Consider the following 22,522-nt stretch of genomic DNA (forward strand, 5'->3'; position numbering starts at 1 on the left):
GGTGCTAAGTCTTTTACACCTTCAATAAAGTATAATACAAGTAGAAAAAGAGATACCATAGAATTAAACCTCAAAAGGTGCAGAAACTAAAATAAGTTCAAAAATGTACATGGACCTTAGAATTACCTAATATTTCTGCAGCCAGCTTCGAAAGAGTAGTGTGCAGATAGTCTGGACGAAGAGTCTTTATCAACAAAACTTTCTGAAACGTGCTCAAACCGCTTTCAGCATAAATACTGTTGATGTCGTTCAGCCAGGCTGGTTTCATTTTTGTGGCTATCTAAATGGTAGAAGATATTTCATAGCAATGACGAATATGAATAATCTAAGTGAAAAGGAAATCTTACTTGAGGTAAAGATGAAACCAAAGCTCGAACAGAGGCACGTCGTTCCTCAGGAACCCACTCAGGCACTCTGTAACCAGAATCTTCATCATCATTTAGTGTAGTCTCACCCAGCAGAAACTTTATCTCAGCAGGTGGTATTGAACTCAAGGATAGTGCTAGTTGAAGTGCCAAAGGCAGTCTGTGATTTCTGTATACAGCTTTAGAGCAGTAATGAAGAGTCAAACTTATCAATCTGCAAAAAGAAGTATACTAAGCATCTTCTAGACAGTGATAAGAATAGTGGCTTTTATGAAATCGCAGCTGACCGCTTTTCGATCAATTTATCTTGTTCCCTCTTGTCCTCGGAGAGCATCGAGCTCCTGTAACCTTCTGCTTCCAAGTAAATATCAGTGAAAGCTTCTGCGGAAAATACATACAATGGATTCAAAGCTGTTAAAGCTTTGACAGTTTTATACAAACTGGCAGCGAATTTAGCCAACTTTTCGTGATCCTTGGCTCTCCTAAAAAGAAAATGAAAAGTATAATTATTAGAATCTGTATCTCTTTTCACAAATTTGTTTATACCTAGCAACATTTTCCAAGCTTCGTCGACTTTCCTCAAGAGCCAACGCGATTTCTTTTGCTTTCGACTGAGTGGCTTCCAGTGATGACAAGAGTCCTCCCTGAGATCCGTCGGTTTCCTGGAGGAGGTCTTGACCCCTCGCGGTAGCCAGCTGCGCCAGCAGATCCAATCTCGCGGTGTCTCGTTCGCCAGATAATTTTTCTTCTCGTTCCAATGCCTCCTTCCGCTGCGTTGCCAGCTCTGGCGTTTCCTTCAATAGAACCTGTCGAAAAGTAATTAATCTCTTCGTTCGTCATTCCATTTCCTGAACATTCAGCATTTCTGCTGCATCTGTTGGTTCCTCTGACAAATTTCTCGATAATTTGCCGCGGAAAAAGTAGTAGTGCTTTTGCATTGAATTGAATTGCATTGAAACGCTTGTCGAATTTGATATCAATTATCAGAATGTCCTACAAATAGTGTATATATTTGGTATACTAGAAATTTCACTCTATTCTTTTAAAGAAGAAAATTTTACTTGCATAATTTATGAGATGGCCTAATAATTGTTCCTCACCTTCTCGACGAATCTCTCCGCCAGACTTCTAGTACCAGCTCCCAGGGCAATCTTGAACAACACTGCGTCAACTTCTTTAGGGAAGCCGTCTAGCCTGTCTCTTCTAGTGGCCAAGAAGAGTTTGAAGCTCTGTGGCGGGGGCAAAATTCGTTCCCCGAGCCTTAGGGGACGTTGACGTAATAATGGTAGTAAAATCGAGGGAAACTCCACGAGTTCCTCCACCAGCAAGGGTTTCCCGAATCGTACAGCTAGTTCTAGAGTTGTTAGAAACTTTGCATCCTCTGGCTTTGTGGTTTCCATTCTGGGACCAACGTTGTTCTTCAGCCACGAAACTGCTACCCCAGATGGGTCCACGAATATCGGAACCAATGGACCTCTGAGGGCGCAGGAGGCACCTACGAGGCTTCCAGTGTCTGCTGGCAGACCTTGGGCACGCCAGAGTAGTCTTTCTCTTTCTGTGATTAGGAGATCGATTGCTGACTTTTTCCACTGATCGTCTCTTCCTGGAGTCTGCATTTTATTATAATAAAATAATGAAATTTAAATATGTGAAGCATTTAGAGAATATTTGCTTCTACTTCAATGAATATTATACTAGACAGGATTCGATTTTTGCTTCTTTATATAACAAATAAACATATGACTTAAGTTACAGTGTTCCCTCGTTATAATCTCAGTACTATATTCACAATAAGTTCCTTTTTCAGTTATGAGCCTATAGCAAGGAAACACTACACTATTGAATTCATAATCTGTGGATCATATGTTACTCCACATACATCATACACCAACAACGACGCCACATTGGCAGCTTCCACGTCTAGCTTCTGTTTCCTATCTGTCAACTCCTCCAGCTGCGTCTGCCAATCGCGATGCTCAGTGTCCAATTTCTGCAGCAACGCCCTAGCAGTTGCGAGTCTGGCTTCTGTCGCCTCAGCACGCAATTGCAATGCAGCTGCACCCCTAGAATGCTCCGCGAGCTCCTCCTGAAGCTGGGCTACGCGACTCTCGACAGAACTGAGGCCAGCTGCCAGCTTGCCAATTTGCGCCTCGGCCGCTGACAGACGCCTAAATCGTTAACGATGCAGACTTGTCAGAACGATACGAGGACTCTGCTCGTTTAACAAATGATGGACGATTTGCAATTCATAAGCATAAAATTGCGATGGGAGGGTGTCATCATCGTTTCGAGGCTTTTCAAACGTACTCAGCCAACAATCGTTGCTCCCTCTCAAGTGGCGCGACTTGCTGGAGGATTTGACCATATTGAAGATTCGCGAGCACCCAGGCCGCCAACGGGGCTGCAGCCACCGAAGCTCTCTTCGCAGTTTTCTCCTCGAAACTCTCGGGCCGCTCCTTGACCAACTTGGCAACCGCCTCCAGACTCGACGTCGTGCTCCTCCTCGCGTCCCACGTTCTGTATCCAAGAGAGTGTCTTTGAAATTCGTACGGAGAGGAAACTGAAACTTGACGAGGGGCGCGGAAACTTGGGCTCGATACGAGGGGGAATTTTTGGCGTGTTTCATCGATACTAGTGGTTCAACTCGGAGCTGTATTCTGATGTAGGATTCGAGGTCTGGCGGTTGATGGTAGAGTGAGATCATGAGGAAGTTAGCAAAAGTAGACAGAGAGGAAAGGAGAAGTCTGGATTTCGTCCTGAATCTATTGGTAGTCTCGAAAAACTATCAAGCAAACACCATCTGAAGTCTTTTAGTACACCAAAATAGGGTCCATCTAATAGGATCGAATTTAAATTTACAAATTTTCCAACTTTTAAGTATCCAACTCTTCCAGTGACTAAATCTGTATCTGAAATAAGAGGCACAGGAGTTAGTACCTGATTTCATCCTTAATTCCTCGTTTCGCCAAGAAAGTCTTCATACTGTTCCAAGACGTGTCTTTTATGCCCATTAATCGAAGAACACCCTCGAGGACATCTCGAACAGGTGCTGGTGGAGCTCTCAGGGAACGAACCTCTGCCAACGCGTCAGCACTGATGCCAGCTACAGCCTGAGCAGCCTGTTCTACTAGTGGCTCTACCTTTCCCAGTTCTCCTTCGATGTCAGTCTAAGGTATTAAGTAGAATCTGTCGTTTACAACTAGTTTCTAGGAGTCCCTTTGCTTTCAAGATTCTACTGATACTTGTTTTACCTTTCTGCGCGCTAGTTCTGCGCTCTCTCGTTCTGTTTCGGCTTTCAAGTTAGCCATCTCTCCTCTTTGCCCCGTGGCTCCTCTCATGGTGGCTGTAATTTGTTCTAGGGCTGCATTGGCTCTCCCTTGCTCTGCCTAAAACAATTATAATCTGTAATTGTTTGTAGATATAAATTTAATAGACAGTTAACGTTGTTCCTAAGGAACGATCTAAAGTATTTTCTAACTGATTATTTTTGGACACAGTGCTCTTTAACGCATTAGTTTTATCCATTATTATATAAAGGAGGTATTAATGTTTGACGAGTACTAATTTCATAGTAACATGCAAATGATACTAGATGTTATATTATCGTAGGGATTTAGTCAGTTAGTAATTTCCAGAAGACGACGATGTAGCGTTTGATTGTGGTCGTTAATGAAACGACACTGTCAGTTTGATACCTCCTGAACGTCTGTGTTCATTACCCGCCGTCTCATTAATACTTTCCCATATTACAGGCAAAGTTACTTACCTAAGTAGAACAAGGTAGTTAAGATCAGACCGAATAGTTAAGCTATCTCGGACAGAGGAATCAAAGTGAAATGCCTCATCGAGAACAAGGCAGTAAAAGGGAAGGAAGTAAAAGTAGAATGACTATCTCGCTTAGATTTTATCTTCTTAGAAAAAGAGACATCGAAAATCTGGGAAAATGAAATTTTCAAATATTCTAATATTCAGTCGTTCACATTTGTAAGTCTTTCCTCAAATTCTCTCCGAGTAGCTGCATTAAACCTCCAGAAGATTAGGAAGTTTTCAAAAACCTGGTGATTTTACCTTGATAAAATTTTTGTAACATTTTAAAAATTTATTGGAGACCTCGAAATTTATTTCATCTCTGAGTTCTAATATCTACTGGATGTCCTCATATTATTACTCAACATGAAGATTAAAAAGTACCTCCAACTCTTGCCGCTGCTTCGAGACTTCATCCTCCAGTTTAGCCACTTGTTCGCCAGCCTCTTTCAATCTGCCTATCCCAGCTTCGAGGCTATTCAGCTTCTGCTCCACTTCTTCGTTCCAAGTCACGTGCAAGTGCTTCCAGGTGTGCAGCAACGCGAAGAATCGCGCTGGCGCTTGTTGCTGTCGCGGTGCTTCAAGATGGGCCTTGACCATCACCTTTACCCCCGGCATTGTTTCCTCGAAGTCTTCGACGTCGAGCCCGTTTTGATGACAAGCCAATTCAGTTAAAGAACCTTCCCTGGTCCACCATTCACTGCCAAGGCCAGACCCGATCAATGGACAGTGTCTGAGGAGTCCTGACCGCGACAACCACGACGATCGCATTTCTCCACTGTCCAGAATCATGGCAATTCGAAAGTGGTTCCTAAGGCCTGCAAGTATAAACAAGAGTTGCAAATCGAAATTGCGGTAGGAAAGTAATGATAACATAATTCATGGATTGTAGGGTTGACGAAGATGGCATGGATGCTCGAAAATGTAATACTGATATTGCACGTACGATGGTAGAGGTATTGTTCCAATGTGCCCGAGAAATCCTCTCTCCTGGCTACGTCAGCTAGCGGCGCTATTAAACCGTCGAGTTCCTCCGCAGTAAATAGTCCGGGAAGTTCCCCCCTTGACACTATTGCACTCGCCAAAACAGCCAATCCATTCTCTCTCATGTGGTGCTCTTCAAGCAAGAGGAGCGACGGTTCGCCGTCGATTCCAGCTGCTTGAACCGCGGTTTTCACCGCCGCTCGGCCACGTCCTGAAAACGATTCATCTTCTATCATCGCAAAGCCCTTCGAGCTGAAAACTACCGTTTTTCAATATTAGCTAGTTTGGGAGGAACAGTAATTACAGGAGATCGAGCAACCTCAAATCTGATGGTACATGTAGACACATACTTTACATCCTTGTACATGCTGTATTCTTTCGTTATGAGTTTCTGCTATATTAGTTGTGCCTTGAAGTTATTTACATGGAAAGTGGGAAGAATTGCATTTATGGGTTCGTTTCGGGGTTATTAACTGCTGGAAAGACGCCTAAAATACTTGAGAAATGTGTCTGACTGGCAGACTTATTCTATTATCGAAGTGCATTGATAATAAGTATTTTGATTAAAAACAAGATATACGATTGAACATTGAAGGAAGAATAAGCTCTTGTTGTACAGAGAAGGTATTCCGAAATTACAAGGTGGTAAATTTCTTTATTCCTCGTTACCTAACAATTATGAATGTTAATAATTTGCACGAGTTATTGGATGCAATTGTTATTAGTAATATATGTAGAAAAAATTGCTATTGTAATTATTATTTCATGAAAAATATCAATTTTTGGCAAATTATGCTTCGTTCGATTAATCTGGCAAGTTCCACCACTGAAAGGCTTATTTCATTGGTCGCCCCACTTCTAGTTAAAGAGGTATAAATACCCCTGGAGGTGCACGAGTGTCTCACTCGCGCCGGGGCCTCCGGCGGGTCCAGGTGACCATCCTGGACCAGTCCAACCTAGGGGGTAGTCAGGAAGGTGGTCCATGGAGTCTCTGCAGGTGCTGACTAGGTCCATCCACCCCCGCTGGTGGTTGTGAGGGTGAGTCTAGTCCTTGGTCTAGTCCTTGGTCTAGTCTTTGGTCTAGCCCTTGGTCTAGCCCTTGGTCTAGCCCTTGGTCTAGCCCTTGGTCTAGCCCTTGGTCTAGCCCTTGGTCTAGCCCTTGGTCTAGCCCTTGGTCTAGCCCTTGGTCTAGCCCTTGGTCTAGCCCTTGGTCTAGCCCTTGGTCTAGCCCTTGGTCTAGCCCTTGGTCTAGCCCTTGGTCTAGCCCTTGGTCTAGCCCTTGGTCTAGCCCTTGGTCTAGCCCTTGGTCTAGTTCATGGTCTAGCCCTTGGTCTAGTTCATGGTCTAGCCCTTGGTCTAGTTCATGGTCTAGGACTAGCTCTTGGTCTAGCTTTTGGACTAACCTTTGATTTAGTCATTGGTCTAATCCTTGAACCAGCCCTTGGTTTAGCCATTGGTCTAATTCTTGAACCAGCCCTTGGATTAGTTCTTGGATTAGCCCTTGGACCTGCCTTTGTACTCATCCTTATTCTAGCTCTTGGTCTAGCCCTTCAGTGGGTATTATGCCTACTACCAAAAGAGCACTGTACTTCGCAATCAATATATTTACTAACGTACCAGGTCCAGACTCCACCAGTCGAAGTGAGGAAAGACTCGCAGCCAGTCTGACGGCCGACTTCCTTCCTGCCCCAGGACGTCCAAGTAGAATCACACCCCTCAAATTAGTTCCAAATGCCCAGCTCAGGCCTGGAAAACACAAAAAAAACCATAAATCGAATTTCTACCACATTGTACGAAATTGAACACGTTCTATCGTGGCTTATAAAGCCTAATCTGGCTATCATCCTGAGCTGATAATTACACATAATTACACGACCAGTGTATCCAGCGATTACGAGAGCAACAATCTACTTATGCTGCTTGTAACCTCGTTAAACTTTAGTGGATATGGTCAGGTAGGAGGGAAGCATTCGCTGGATTACACTCGTTTGGAAATAACATAAAATTAACTTCATTTAACGGGCTTACCGGCCACTGTGCGCAACAGGTGAGACGAAATCGACGCCTGCACTGGATCGCCTTCCCTTGCGCATCTCGCTGCAGCGTTAATTACCTCCTTCCTCCATTGTTCCTCGTTCAGAGGTAATAGCCCGTTATTTCCGCTTTTCCATATGTACACGTCGCCTCCAGGAGTCTGGGGTCGAGAAGTCTTCGACAGGACTATCGATTCCCAGCGAGACTGATCCCTTGATATCAGCCTAACGAGGTGAAACGTGCGCGATAGGATATTCATGTAGTCTATTATTCGAGGCTGCCAGTCGCAGCTGTTTGATTGGAAAGTGTACTAGAATACGTTTTAACTGATCGTTAACTGACGCGATTAATCATATTTATCACCTCGTGTAAAATGGTTTGAAGATCTATACTTCGTAGTATGTACTATAAAATTGAGGTTTCATGTTCATAAAATTGAAAGGGTAAAATTAGTTTTCTATAGGTCTTGTAATTTTCAAAACACGTTGCTAATAACAAGATAGAAAGTTTACAAGGTCTTGTAGCTTTTATACTTTGAAATTAAATCTTTCAATATAAATAAGATCTAATTAAACAGAATGACAATTGCTTTGCTACTTCATACTAAATCCCAGTGCAAAATATAATTTTGTGTCGATTATTTATTAAAATTGAAAATAAAACCATCTGAGGTTTTATTTGAATTATTTTCTTACATCTGCTACATGAAATATTACCTTGAATGAAATAATCGTTGACCAGCATCCAGCAAATAATGTGTAATAGCCGAATCGTTTTCTGGAGTAGGATAATATTTCAAACTGTCAGCCCATAAAATCAAATCTTTCGGAGTCCAATCGATGGACGAGCCGTGCGAAGATTTCGTTAACTCGAATGCTTCTAACATAATGGGTACCATCTGCACGATCCAAGATTCGATCAAGACGTGATCCCCTTTCAGAGAGCTTCTAAGATGCAATTCCAAAATTGCAGCGAGGTCTTTTGGAGTTGGATACCTAGTTATTAAAAGTGACAATCTTTCAAAGTGCAAACTATGAAAATGCAAGATTAAAAAGTAAAAAAATGTGACTTGAAGAGAAATTGTAACGTGAAGAAAATTAACTAACGGCAAGTAATGAATCGATAACAGCGCCTCTAATCGTGGATGCAGTCTAGTCGTTGCATCAGCGGTGCACACGATGGTCAGAGGGATCCTGGCGAATTCCAGATCTTCTTCATGGAATCCTCCTTCCTGGAGCAGCTCTCGTACCAACTCCTAAAGGAATTCCAATAAACTTGTATGAAAGCTATTCTCTGATTGCTGGTTCTCGTGTTACCAATAGCATGCCACTTGTTACCAGCGTTGATGCAATTAGCTCCAGCAATGTAATAGTACCTGTAAATCCTTGGAAGCAAGGTGGAGGTCTTCCAAAACCAAGACAACCCTCGATCCATTTCTAGGTTTGTACGTTCTTCCATGAGAAGATGAGTTCAGCTGCACGCAACCTCTTTTCAATTTCATCACTAAATCCTGAGTCCCATAGAGAGATGATCCTTTCACCAAAGTTGAGGGCTCGTTACTTCTAATCGTGGAAAGTATGACAGATGTTAGGCTACTTTTTCCACATCCCTCTGGACCTCTTATCAGAGTCGGTTGATTGTTTTTCACCCATGGCAAAATGGAGGACAGTGCCTTCTTCATTGCACCTAGAGATGTAATAGTGAGTGTGATATTGCAAGTTCAAATTTGACAATATCAGTATTCGTCATTTAGGGAGTATTAAATTATTCATTTTTCTTGTACTTTCATTACAATATTATAATTAATTTATCGTATAGAGGCATTAGAAACCTAATGGGATATTTCACGATACCTGATAACGAAATAGGACCATCCTCAGTGTCAGCTGACTGGTCAGCATCCCCCATGTCATCTAATCGATCCGTCTCCTCGTTGTATAACACGGAGTAAGGTTTCTCTGGCTGTGGACACCTGTTGGGTTAGATAATAAGGATGTAACAGGTTAAAAATAGACAAAATGTCGACTTAAAATTCAGAGCAGAACTCGATCAACACTTTCACTCTACCAAACAATTACAGATCCAAAAATATTCTAAAATTTTATAAAATCTTTACCAGCAATCTGTCATCTGATAAATCAACCGCGCCAGATCGTCTCTAGAATTCTCATCTTCTATTTGGCTGCATAAAGATGCAAGTAGAGAGTAAGAAGCTGCCGTATGAGTTCGAGCGTTCTTTAAATGGCACATTGCCGAGTCCATCAAACCAGGAGCTGAGGAAATGTCCACATTGGTCTTGAGGCATTCCTCGATACAAGGGCAAAGATGAGAGTTCGCCAGTTCCTTCGCTACCTCCGGAAGTGCCTTCGATCGCGACGACACTAGTAGAGAGGCTGGACTTGTCGAGCCCAAATGGACGACTCCTAATCGCGATACCGTGGCTGGACTCGCTCCAGCGAGTTTATGGGTCTCGAAGATGAATCTACGAACGGAAATAAACAATTATTGGAGGATGTCGCGACGATAAAAGTGTGAGCTGTGACAATTCGATTTCTGGTGTAGCTGAAATTAACTCTTGAAGAGGTTGTGTCGCAAGGACGTGTGGCTAGGTATATGTTAGGACAGATCTGTGCCACTTTTTCAAGAAATGTTAAACTTAAAATATTGAAAGGATTTTAAGTAAAAAAATTGTAAAGACTTGAGATAAAAATAATTAAAAGAAAATATCTGATAAAGAAATCTAGTAAGTGAATAGCTTGAGTGACATATAAAATGAAGAAAGAGGCATCTGAATTAAGGTGTACTCTGAAAATAGGAAAGATGATTAGAGAATTTCTGAGACTGTCTGACTTATACATTTAAGACAAGGCATAGATGGAGTCTTAAAATATACTGCTACTTTACTTCGTTCCAGACCCAAGTTTCACACCCACGCCGTTGGGCAAAGTTAGCAATCGATTGTCGTCTAGAGCAGAGTTTAAGGCTTCAGCCCAGTCGGGTTCCACGTCGCCATTAAGAATAATCCAAGTAGTCGATTCTCCAGCCGATGCCACAGCACTAGATAATAGACCTTCCTTCCATTCCCTGGTAACCAGAGACGGAAATTGCGTTTCAGGATCAAATTTCAAAACAGTGTTTGGATCTTGGATCAACTTTATCCATTGTACATGCACAGTAGCAATGATTTTCGATAATTTAATTATACATCAGCTACTGAATTTGCGATACAAAATCAGTAAAATTATCATATATAAATAACAATTTGATATATTGATACTTTTCTAAACTAATAATAAAATGTAATAAAGATAATAAAAGGTAACCAGAAAACACGAAAGAATAGTCTACTGAAATACTTTTTCAAGATAGATGGAAATATCTGATCGGTTTATAAATAAAATGAAATGAATGATTGAATTTCACGGCGGGATACCTAGTTTGAGGATCAACACGGCCCAGAAGCCTCGATTTCGGCATCGCGCCAGGATACACGTGAAATTGAACGATCGTTTCCCCAATTTTTGTCAGTGCGTCGCACAGCAGCTTCCTGATAGTTGTTTTACCGCTTCCTGGTGGACCAACGATCGCCACGCCAGTTCTATTTTTCAATTGATCGTATAACTGGATACATCTGTTCGCTATTTCCTTGCCGAGCTCTTGATCCGCGCAAAGCTCGAGCAAAGCGTTCTGCAAATCCTGTTTCTCGATAAAAGTGGATGATGAAGGTCTCACTTTGGAGAAAACATCTTCCAACAGCGACAAAAATTTTACTGTGTCCTCCTCTGTCAGTTTGGGCAAGGTTGATGCCTTGATCGCGGCTACTAATCTGAAAAATTAATTAGAGGAAGCTCAGCTTTGTCTGAAATTCTGAAACACAAATTTTCTTTCTGTCGATAGAAGTCTGACCCTCTTATAATAAAATAGATAGTCATAAAAATGATTCTTAAATACTTTTTTTTCAAGATAATAATAAATTTTGATCATTTGCATATACATTTGTGGTTTCCTAAAGACTCTGAAAACATAGCCTTGCCTCAGCTTTTTTCAACACTATAATATCCTAAAAGTCAGTGTACAAAAAAGAAGACTAAAAATAAGTTAACCTGGTGATTTCATCCATCTTGTCGCTAGTAGGAATCGCGTTCAACACAGATCTAAGAGCCCTAAGGCCCCAGTCATAGTGTGGCTGATTAGACAACAGTATCTCAGCAATGTCAAACGTCTCCACAAGTTGCTTGGCCAGTGTTGGGGCGTCCAAGAATCCAGCACATTCCAGCAATGCCTTCACAATGTCAAACCTGTCTGGATGAGCCATTCCAATAGGCCTGAAGAGTCGCGCGAGGGAGTCTGGGAGCTTGCGTCGTCCTCCGTATTCAATCCCAGCAGGATTCATTGTGATGAACACGCAGCAATGCGGATCCAGGCTCACTTTTTGATCGCCTAACAGGACCTGAGGAACACCATCGCGCACTGCTTCTTGCAGAGGCCTAACGAGCATAGCCACGGCGCTGAGTGTTTCTTCTTCGAGGCGATTGAACTCGTCGAAGCAACCCCATGCTCCTGCCTGGGCTAGGCCTCCCAGGATTCGTCGCATACTGCCAGCGTCCATTCCTGATTTAGAAGGTTTTACTTGGTGATTAATAATGGATTGTTATTTACTCATGTAAAAGTTAGGATAAAAGTGTCTTTCTTGTTAAAAGATGCAGGGATGATAGTATTTGGTGAGCTTGAATTGAGCAGGATGACATTGTGAATGTGTCATCTCTTATTTGTGAGTAGCAAGAAATGAATATTTATGATAGAAATCTTCTGGAAAAAAGAGGTGTTATCGTACCTATACAAATGGACTTGGAATATTTTTTGTATTTGTAATGAACAGTAGAGATTTTATTTTTTATATTTTGCGATGAAGGTCCTCTAATATCGAGACAGTGAAATAGCAACAGCCAAACATGATTTCTTAGAAACGAAGAAGACCAAAATAGCGGTCCACAAAAATATTTAATATTAAATGTTGGTGTTGCAACGTTTCCTCAAAACTCGTCAAAGCTTGACGACAGCGCGTGGAAATAAAATACCATTTGCGTGCAGCTATGAAACGCGCCAATTAAAATCACGATGCGGGCAATAACACGTATTAATAGGACGCGAGCGGTCGTTTCAGCGCCATAGAAATCAATTTCGACCTCGTAAACGCCGGATCATTACCTTCGTCGCAATTGAAAACTAAAACGAGCCTGCCGAGAATAGCGCCGAGTGCTTTGACGCTCTCGGTTTTTCCAGTCCCAGCTGGACCAGTTGGGCTGCCGCCGAGGCCCAGCTTCATGGCCTGCGCGAGAGCCAGGAAACACCTCTCGGTTAATGGCGTTTGGACCAAACCTACTGCCGCACCTTGGTACTCGAAGCGATACGGGAATTCTGCGCCAACGCAGCGTACCACTGGTCCCTTATTCTACAAACATCAATTTTCACGAATAGATTGAAGAGAAATTGAAGCAGTAGAAATGGACATACAGTTGGTGGATACGAAATTCTTAATTTAGAGTCATTAGCTACTAAATTAGACCTAGATTAAGCTAAAAATTGTTGAGTTAGTGAAATATTCTTTTTAAATAGTTAGAGACTATAGTCAAACCGAGATTATAGTATAACATTCTCCTACTGAATCACAGTACCATTTAGTTACTCGAAACTCTGTCTAAATTCCACTGTCTAAACTTCTGCCTCGAAACCACCAACTTCATACACATCACCCCAGCAAAAGGCTAATCAAATTACGGTTCTATAGCTCCTGAGCTGTCTCTGCCAGGTCCAAACAGTGCTCTCCCCTCGAAGAGTAACATCGAAGAGATTCCTAGCGACCTCAAGGTGATGAACAGTATCAAGCAAAAGCCCACGAGCTTTCAAGGCAGTCAGCTTGTCCCCAGTGTCTTCTAGTCCCCTGTACCTCGCTCTTTGCGTCTCCAGATATTCAACTAGATTCTTCAAAGCTGTTCGACCTTCCCTCAGAGCACTCTCACAGCGTTCAGTGAATCGAATTCGTTCCGCCAGTAGCAGCACCTTGAGAGTTCATTAGAAAAGGTTAGAAGGGGTTTCTTCAAGGTATCCTGCGGTCGCGGAGTTTTCTTTTACTTGAGTGGGATAGACTGAAGGATCTGGCGCAGTGTCGGCCAAGCATTTCTCCAGGTTCTGTCGAAGGGCGCTTTTCATTCCCTCCTCGAGATTGCTCAGCCATCGCGGTAATGGATCTCGGAGGTCGACAGGCTTGGGTAACTGCAATATTTCACCTTCCGGCGATACGACTGCCGTCAGCCCGCTATCGTCCTTTATTATCGATCCGACGCCTTGATACAGTTTCGGTAGATGAGCTTCTAGGCCTCGGCCATTCGCTGACACTAATTCGAGGAGGTCCTCGTCGCTAAGGAAGTATAGACGCGGATAGGAGGACCGTTTTTCCTGAAAGAGGAGAAGCATTGTATTGACAGCGTTGACGTTTTAGACAAATTTCAGTAGCTTGAACTTTGCAAGAATTTCTAGATTCTTGATTGTAGGGTTAGCTATTTAGTAACCGTATTATTTTAATACATTCATTATGCAGACTCTTGACGTACTATGAATGTACTACCATAGACTGTGCATTTTATGATGCATGGGGCAGTGACTGTGTAAAAATTATTAAATGAAACTTCTTGAAATTATGATGGTTTTGTGGTACCTCCAAGTACTCGTCGAGGCTTCTCTGACACCTGTCCAGGAGATCCTTCAGGTTTGTAAAGGCTGAAAGAGGAAGTCTCCTCAAGGATGACACCCTTGGATCTCGGGACACTTCTCCCATGAGGTACCTATACATTTTTTTTCAATCAGTCTCAGTTACTGTGAACAACTCTTAAATCTACCCTATTTTCTGAGTACCAACTGTAATCTTTAAATAAAATCTTCAAACTTACCGCTAGGTACTCAACAAGATGACAAAAGTTCAGAAAAAAACCTTAATCTTTAATGACCAAGCTCAGCTTTCTTTATTATAAAAATTCATTTTAGACTCGTTTTATGTGACTTTTAATTAAGACTATCCATATCTCTTGAAGATTAAACAGTGAAGGGGCGATTGATCACCTAAATTCCTTGTTGGCCCTAGACCATCTTCCAGTATCATTGAGAGCGGCGCCTCCCTCGTAAACGGGCTCCAAGTAAACCCATTTCCTCTGAATGGTGCTCAAGATCTTTATTCTCTCCTCTATCTCGGACAAGCCAGCTTCGCAACGAGCAACCCTTGCTGCGAATCTCTCGTAGCCCGCCGCTCCTTTCGCGCCCTCCAGCAGCAGCCTTAGTTCGCCTTTTTACATCAATGAACGTAATTACGTTACTCGGTGAATTGTGAGGAACTGTTGCCTCTTAAACTGAGAACCAAGGCTCACCTGCTCTGGCTAGCAGACTACCGTACTCCTCGACGAGGAGAATGCTGCCTCCTTTACTGTCTTTCGATTCCTGGAGCTGGAAGTTAGCTGATGATTCCCAGGACTCGAGCTCCATCAGCCCTTGACGAATGCCGCTCTCTGCAGCTGCTCTTTTCGTGATTTCCTAAAGGGGAAGTGTAGGTTGAGGTTCTCTTGAAAATTTTCAAATTTTCAAATTTTTAAATTTTCGAATTTTCAAATTTTCAAATTTTCAAATTTTCGAATTTTCAAATTTTTAAATTTTCAATTATTCAAATGTCTAAGTCTTAACGATTAAAAATTTTCAAATATTTGAATAATCTAATTTTGAACTTCTGAAATGTTTAAGTTCCAAAATTCTCAGAAATGGATATTGATATACTCAATGTAAAATTTAAAGCTGAGATCAATGCCACCGAATCTTCAATAAGGATAATAATTATAGAGTCTCACATATTTCATCTAGATACTCTTTTGACAACTAGTGTACATAATTCTGGACATAGTTCCTGTTCGTGTAGAGTAGTATTTCAAGCAAGAAAAGCTATGAAGTTTGAAAGCCTATCATCACCTTTATCTTCTCAGCGTGTTCCTGGATTTTGTCCACGCTATGAAGCAAATTGCCCAGCGTGATATCCCTCGCATTCCTGATACTGTTGAGATCCAAGAGTGGCTTCAGCTCGCCCCAATGTTCCTCCGCGATTTCCTCGCCACGCAGAAGCTGAAGCCACTCGATAGCGGATCTGATTTCCCGCACTCTTCTGCCAACAAAGGTATCTATCTCTAAGCCATCCTTGCCATCCACCGACCCATCCTTCGATTGATCCTTCAGCTGTACACGTATCCTGTTTTCCCAGGAATCGAGCCAATCGTGAAGTCTATGTAACCTTCTTCTCGCTACTGTCCATTCCTCCTCTTCCTGGTTCTTCAGCTCCTCTAAGAATTCCGCTTGGAAACGGCAATTGGACTCCTCTAGCTCCAACTGTAGCTCCAGTTTTCTCATGTTCCCATCGGGATCCTCCAAAGTATCGTCGATGTTCAGGTCGATTCTCTGACAATCGGCCTTCAAAGTGTCCAATTGATCCTTCAGGTTCGTCCATCTTTCTCTCATCGAGATTATCCAGTCGAGCGTGAGAATCTCTGGCTTGGAAGACCATTTCGTCTGCCATCTTTCTATCTCATCTCGCAGAGCCATTGCTCTGTGACGTAAGTTCACTTTGGCGTCCTCGAGCTCACGACCCACTACCGCTTTGTGACGCTCTAGACGATCGGCTAGACCTTGCCAGGATGCGTATGCTGCACTTACTCCTAGTTTAACATATTTATTAAATGTTGCAACTTTATGTGACTTTCTACTTAGGTCGTGTGAATCATGGATGGACCATACTTTTCATATATTAAATTACCTAGACAACTTTAGCAGAAAGTGCAGCATGGACTATCGATAGTCCACGTGCTAACGTAAGCAAGAATATTGGTTTAATTCCGAAGGCAAAGTGAGGCCATGCCTAATTCTTTTAGCGTTTTAGGATTTCGAAAAATCTGAACAAATTCTAAGATGCTTGTCGAAGTCTCTATTATACAAATTTGAATTACCCTCGAGTTTCTCGCTAGTCCACGCAGCCAACACTTTAGAAAGCCCAATAACAGCTTCCATTTCGTCGCTCATGCCAGAGGATTGCGCCTCGATTCGAGCATGGGCCTCATACGCCAGTCCAACTTCTTCCACGCTTCGTGGTCTGCGTTCCAGTTCCTTCGAAATGCTGGAAAGGAAATCTACGATGGCAACTAGCCTGGACGAAGCTTCTGCTCTTAAATCAGAGCAGAGACGTTCCCAGTAGCGACGAGTAGCTGACTCTAAGTCATTCCTAGTTGTCGCTGTGTCCACGCTGATGCACCAGATTTTCACTTCGCTGCCACGTAACTTGCCAACCTGATATTGTGGGGAGTGGTTACAGAAAGTGTTTGTGGGAGTATTTTTCTTACGTTTGAGAGAGATTTAGGTGGATTTACTGACCTCTTGAGCCCACTGCTTGGCATCCTTAAAGGCTCTTGTCCACTGTTGAGGCGACTGACCTTTTAGGCTATAGGTTGGAAAATTCAGTTTGAAATTAGGTATTAGTAGGTATTAATAGGTTCTCTCGAATTTTTAAATATTTCGACATAGAAGTCTTCGAATTTTTAAACTATTAAGTTCTTGCGCTTACAATTCTTGACTTAATTATCCTAATCTTTTCGTATATCCACGTAAAAATAGCTAATGAAATGACGTTCAGTAAAATCCTCTTTCTTCTTTGTCTTCCCTTTATTCCAACATATCGAAAAGCATTTCGCCCCCAAAGACCAGTTTACCAAAGCGATCCCCAAAGTATTTTTACACATAGAATCATATTTCGAGCTACCGTTCAGCAATGTCGATTTTAGCTGGCGCAGCCAAATACAGCCACTTCGTTCTGAGCGTTTCCAGAGCAGAAAGAGCGATCTCCGCCTGTTTGTAGACGCCGCCGAACAAATAGCCGCATCTCTGTATCAAATCGCCGAAACGCGCGTCAGCTGGATCCCCGACGCCTCTGAAGTTCATAGGGATCGAGAGGGATCGACGAATCGAGGAGTACAGTTTTGCTCGTATCTCTTCTAGGGATGGCCTCCATTGCAGAGATCCATCGCGAAACGTCAGCTCTGCTTTAATATCCGGCAGCTTCTTCAGCAGAGACGGCAAAGCGCCTCTGTAAAGGTAGAAAAAAAGGGCTAAGGAAACTCGTCTATGCAAATCGTTCATGAATATGCAAATTACACATTATAATCGCGAAATAGTTTCAAGAATATTGGAAATTTATTAGAAATTCAATTCGTGGCTTTCACTTCTCGGGGGAGGTAACAAAGGGAGGAAGGAATGAAATAGTACCGTATTTCCTTTACAGTTTCTGTATTCATCGAATGATCAGTTCAAAATTTACTGAATTGCGGTTCAGTTCTACTGACAGATATTTTTTTTGTTTTTGGAGAATTTGTATAGTATTTTAGATTTTAGATCAGTCATTATCGCACAGTGTATCATTGAACTGCGTATTTTTAAAGAATTACGAGTTCCTGGTTAGTTAATTATCTTCACCTGTAAGCTACACCTAGGGCTTTCAGAAGTTGCCTATCCCAATGCAGTTTCCATGCTTTCGTGTTCCCATACTCTGCCTCCACAGTGTCAACGATGCTTCTCATGTTTATCAATGCGTCTTTCCAAGCGTTTTGATTGCCAATCAAATTAACAGTCTCCCCTTTCAATAAATTCGCCACCAATTCACGCAACGCATTGTGTTTTGCTGCCAGTTCGGAGTTTTGGTGCGCAAACTTTCGTACCTGCATAGGAGCAAAACAGTTTCGCAATGTAAACGTAACTTTGACCATTTCTCGGTATTGTGGAATTTATCTCTCTCTCTCTTCCATTTTATTTATATTTATTTAGTATATTGATTTGGGAAAAATCGATGGCGCTTGAAAGCATTAGTGTTCGGGGAGCGAGACTGTACGATTTTACTTTTGTTATTTCTTATTGGTAGCTTAAACACGAATTACTCAAGTTTCAAAATTTTAGTCTCGTTAGTTTAAGAAATAATGATATCTCAAAAGATAAAATAATTGAAGTATCAACTCATACAGTAAATAATAAAAAATGAAATAGAATGTGACTTATTACCAGTTCCTTTAACCTAGCAGTATATGCATCCACAGCTTGAGGGTCAGACCAAACAACCCCAGACTGTTCTTGAACAGCACGAGCCAACTCCAGTGCTGTCGTAAGCATGAGTGGCCTCTGTGAAGGTACCATACGATCGCCAATGGTATTATGGAAAGTGGCCACTTGCTGAAGTGCCCTGGCGCGACCTGCCAGAGCTCCAGCTCTTTCGACTAGGTCGCGTACTTCACGAGGGAGCTCGATTCCTTGGCTCGAAAGCGCCCTGGCTTCCCTGATCAAAGTCATCAGTCTTGGATCGTACGTAACTCGCATCATGCTTGTGCCAGTCAGCTCAACCACCGCTGAATCGGTACCTAAGCTAAGCTCTCTACTGATCACAGCATTCTTGGTCTCCTCTATCTGATAAACGTGAAAACTTAGAAGTTTCTTCTTGCAGATGCTGTAGAATAATCAGAAAGTTACCCAAGTTTCGACGAAGCTTTGCCTCCTCCTCTCAACGTCCCTCAGAGCTGTTGCTACTCTCGATGAAATTTCGTCGTAGCCAGGAAGATCGGCTAGCAGCTCTTTTCCCAATTTACTCAAACTTTCGAGTCTCATTTCTGAGGATCTGGCTGCTTGGACTTCTTGAAGTATCCTGGGGCTGTCTAGAAGGTCTGTTGTGTCAGGACCAGCCAGGCAGCTTTCTTGCATTCATAAATGTTGATTTAAAGAGACAATCAGACGTGAGGACATTGAATATGGCTGTCTGTAAAACTATTCATAGAAGAATTGTAAAGTTTTGTGGTAAGTACCTATAAGGTCACCATATGCTGAAAGCAGAGCTTCTCGTTCTCCACGTAAAGATCTTTTTAGACCATCCCTTTTTAGTAGTTCGAAGTAACGTCGAAATTCGGCGAGCAAGGAGTTCGGGGATGTCGCATCAGCGATTTGGGATTTCAATTTTTGCGCCACCCTTTCTTCGGCGGGTACTAAACCCTCCTCGACCTTTCTCCTGAGGCGACTCCATTCGATGCTCCTTTCGCCATCGTCGAAGATCACTGAGGAGAATGATTACTGTACATTTTAGAATCTCTCTGATATTGCCAATTATAATACTTTTTGCGAGTCTCTCGAGGTCTCCCTTAATATCTACTTTAGGCCTTTTTAATATTTGAATGTTTGAATATTTGAATATTTGAATATTTGAATATTTGAATATTTGAATATTTGAATATTTGAATATTTGAATATTTGAATATTTGAATATTTGAATATTTGAATATTTGAATATTTGAATATTTGAACATTTGAATATTTGAATATTTGAATATTTGAATATTTGAATATTTGAATACCTCTGACATCATCGAAGCATTGCAATAAGCTGTCCATACCAAGACCAGATCTCTCACTGGGTGTTAGTAACCTGGTTAATTGTCGATACTGAGCACGCAACTCGGCGATCTGTCTAAAGATGGGGAAGATCGTTGAATTTGTCTAAAAACCAGGAAGGGGAAGAAAATCACTGAAGATACCTGAGTCGTTTGCCAATTCGAGAACACCTCTCGGTAGTGTAACTCGCGCCTTTCCAAGGATGGAGAGAATGATGAGGCCAGAATAGCGTTGTGAACTTCTCTGCCATGTTAGTCCATTTTTCACAGATCCCTGCCCCAGTTGAGATTGCTTCCACTTTTGCTCGCTCGTCTGCCCCAGAAATCTGTAGAATAAATTTTCTTGCGTTTTATGAACACTAGAGTTTATGAAAAAGTCTATGGAAATTATTTTATTAAATCCTAGATAATTTATTTTAAGTTACCTCCTCTATCATACTTCGCACGAGAGTCACCACTTCGTTCCCGATGATATCTAGAAATGATTTCATACGTTCTTCAGGGTACACAGTGTCTCCCAATTTCCACAAATCGTCGACGTAGCCAGATACTGCCTCGACTGCATCTTCGACTCCAATCAACCCATCTCTAGATAACAAAATTTATTGACAAATGCGTAATTTAACTTTGAATTTTGTTTTTCGAGGTTTTATACCAATTTTATTATACCTAGACACTGCTGCGCTCTCCAGCTCGGTCCTAATATTCGTCAGGATCTTCATAGCCTCGCCATAGATTGTTTTCTCATGCGTACGTTTCCCTTCCTCCAATTTCTTCCTCCAGTACTCCTCCTCTTCGAGAACAGAGATTGTAGCTGGCAAACCTAGAAGATCCTCCTCTAACTTCTTCAAGTACGATGAATTGAGACCAAATGATCTCAGAGTTGGTGCCCATACTTGACGAAGGGCTTCCACCAAAGTTGATCCTTTACCACTGCCTGTACTAGTCAAGTGGACCAGGTCATGGAAATTCTCCTCTGTAACTGGTGCTTCTGTTACCTGGACAGAACGTTCAATTATTCCTTATGGTTTATAGAAGGATATTTAAGCAATTTTTAATAAGTACATGCTGCTCAATAGAAATCTTTTAACAGACGTTGGATAGTACAAATTACAGTCAAAGAAGATTGAAAATTCTTGGTTAGTATGCAAATTTATACGGTCCAGAACTTTGCATGTCTTCTCTTGGGAAAAAGATTAACGAGAAAAGTTGGCTCCAAAAGAAGCTTTAAAAGAAAATTACTAAGTCTGTAATTGCAGAATAATCAGTCATCCCTCAAGCTAACTCGCACCAGGTCAATTTTATCCACTCCATCTCCATTTTCGTCGTTCAACGCTCGAAGAATAGAATCTTTCCTCTCAATTTACCTTAAAGAAAACCAAAGTGTTTCTGCCAAGCGGCAATTCATTGCTCAGTTTCAGTCGTGCTTTTTGATCTCCATTGTCAGCTGGCTGTGCACATAGCGTTCTGCACGTGGCACTGTCCAAGAAATTGTCCAGCACCGATTGTCCATCAGCGACAGTCTGGTCGTCGTTTAGAGGCACTCCAAAGAAATGGCCCGCGGTGGCTACTATCAGTGATCTCCTTCTGTCTATCACAACCATTTCTCTTCAGACAGTAATCCACGTTTTTGTGATACAGACTTAGCTTTAACCGTGGGTTCATTACGAAATTACACGATGAAACTACAACAGAACGGCCGTCCTTGTCGACTGTGTGTCGATCGTTGAAGTTGTCATGACGACTCCCAGCCAACACAAACCAGCTGTCAGATAGGCCACGTGCTGGCAGGATCGCAGTTGAAGGTGGTGCGAGTGGCGTGAATGGAACGATGCAGTTACCCTTTCTAGGGGTGAAGATAGTGAAATATGTTGAATCGTTTTATAGCAAGATATTTTTTTTCTTTTGAGGGGATTTGTGTGAATGGATCAAGTTTATTTTTTAGTGTAAATAATTTCTATAATAGGTACTTCATATAAAGATGATATGGATGCCTTAAACTTGAAATTTAAGTAATCCTTCAACGTTTATTAAGCCATAAAACCTTACAAATTATTAAACTGGGGTCTCTTTTTGACAATGATATTTTAACAAACTTGTTTAATTTTAAAATAACTTAATTTATTGCTTCATCAGTTGGATATTTCATGAGGACATGAATTACAAATAGTGGTAGATAATATCAGACTTTGAGTATTTAGAAATGTATTAAATTTAGTCCCACTAAAAATTGCTAAGTCACTGTTGAACAAAAATTGTAGAACTAATTTCAACGTAAAATGGAATTCATTAAAAATTTGATCCACGACAAATATTTACTAAGGTTCATTAATTTTAATTATGCAAATCTAAATAATTTGCGTCTACAAGGAAAAATTCCTCTCTTTATATAATTCGAGTCTAATAACAATAGATTTTCCTATACTTGCTCGAGATGACTCTCAAGGCTACAGAAGAAGCTCTAATAGCCTTCTAATTGTTCTGAACTCTCTGACAAAATTTGCATCCTATCATGTACCGTTTCATCGTGAACGAACGCATTGGTTGCAATTCTAACGAGCGATCGTTCGTTCATTGCACACGCCATTTGTTGCAACGGAAGTATGCATGGACAGTTCATACGTATGCACGAGAGCGCGCAAATCGGCCTCGACGATCGTCGGAATGTACTCCTATTGCTTATTCGAGGCGTGGATGCCAACTATACCCTGATTATGCAAATATTCGGCGGTAATGACATTAACGACGCTGGCAACTTCGTGCAAGCGTGATTCCTCTTGTCTTCATCGAACCTCCGCTCGAATGCAATGACAGTATGGAGCAATCTTCTACTAA

At 41.7% G+C, this 22,522-nt stretch overlaps 2 protein-coding genes across 2 annotated transcripts in view; one reads left to right on the plus strand and one right to left on the minus strand.

Moving 5' to 3' along the window:
- Window positions 1-22,522, plus strand: part of LOC143188924 (transmembrane reductase CYB561D2) — a 34,104-nt gene that overhangs the window by 890 nt on the left and 10,692 nt on the right. The window lies entirely within an intron of this gene.
- Btv (dynein cytoplasmic heavy chain beethoven) lies at window positions 209-21,291 on the minus strand. The gene is made up of 39 exons (XM_076393435.1): window positions 21,055-21,291; window positions 20,357-20,685; window positions 20,113-20,275; window positions 19,832-20,013; window positions 19,652-19,764; window positions 19,109-19,354; window positions 18,780-19,000; window positions 18,318-18,716; window positions 17,739-17,980; window positions 17,029-17,352; window positions 16,644-16,710; window positions 16,223-16,559; window positions 15,198-15,934; window positions 14,609-14,771; window positions 14,307-14,526; window positions 13,906-14,032; window positions 13,323-13,646; window positions 12,969-13,250; window positions 12,399-12,642; window positions 11,294-11,801; window positions 10,624-11,016; window positions 10,095-10,274; window positions 9,307-9,672; window positions 9,044-9,162; window positions 8,566-8,876; window positions 8,297-8,445; window positions 7,907-8,185; window positions 7,185-7,414; window positions 6,774-6,902; window positions 5,119-5,367; window positions 4,557-4,990; window positions 3,617-3,751; window positions 3,303-3,532; window positions 2,673-2,882; window positions 2,245-2,533; window positions 1,466-1,975; window positions 912-1,171; window positions 653-847; window positions 209-579 (listed from the first exon to the last, which is right to left on the minus strand). Exons 1-39 carry the CDS (start codon window positions 21,289-21,291, stop codon window positions 300-302), a joined length of 10,413 nt encoding a protein of 3,470 aa, XP_076249550.1. The 3' UTR covers window positions 209-299.

Source organism: Calliopsis andreniformis, chromosome 3 (assembly GCF_051401765.1).
Source record: "Calliopsis andreniformis isolate RMS-2024a chromosome 3, iyCalAndr_principal, whole genome shotgun sequence".
Classification (NCBI taxonomy): domain Eukaryota; kingdom Metazoa; phylum Arthropoda; class Insecta; order Hymenoptera; family Andrenidae; genus Calliopsis; species Calliopsis andreniformis.

Bases quoted from the DNA above. Each gene is read 5' to 3' on its own strand.
- Btv (XM_076393435.1), bottom strand. From the start codon at position 21,291: ATGGTTGTGATAGACAGAAGGAGATCACTGATAGTAGCCACCGCGGGC. The intron at 5,368-6,773 runs GTACGTTAGTAA...AATCGTTTTCAG, and splicing joins ACTGGTGGAGTCTGGACCTG to GACGTGGCCGAGCGGCGGTG. The intron at 580-652 runs GTCAGCTGCGAT...TTCTTTTTGCAG, and splicing joins GATAAATTGATCGAAAAGCG to ATTGATAAGTTTGACTCTTC.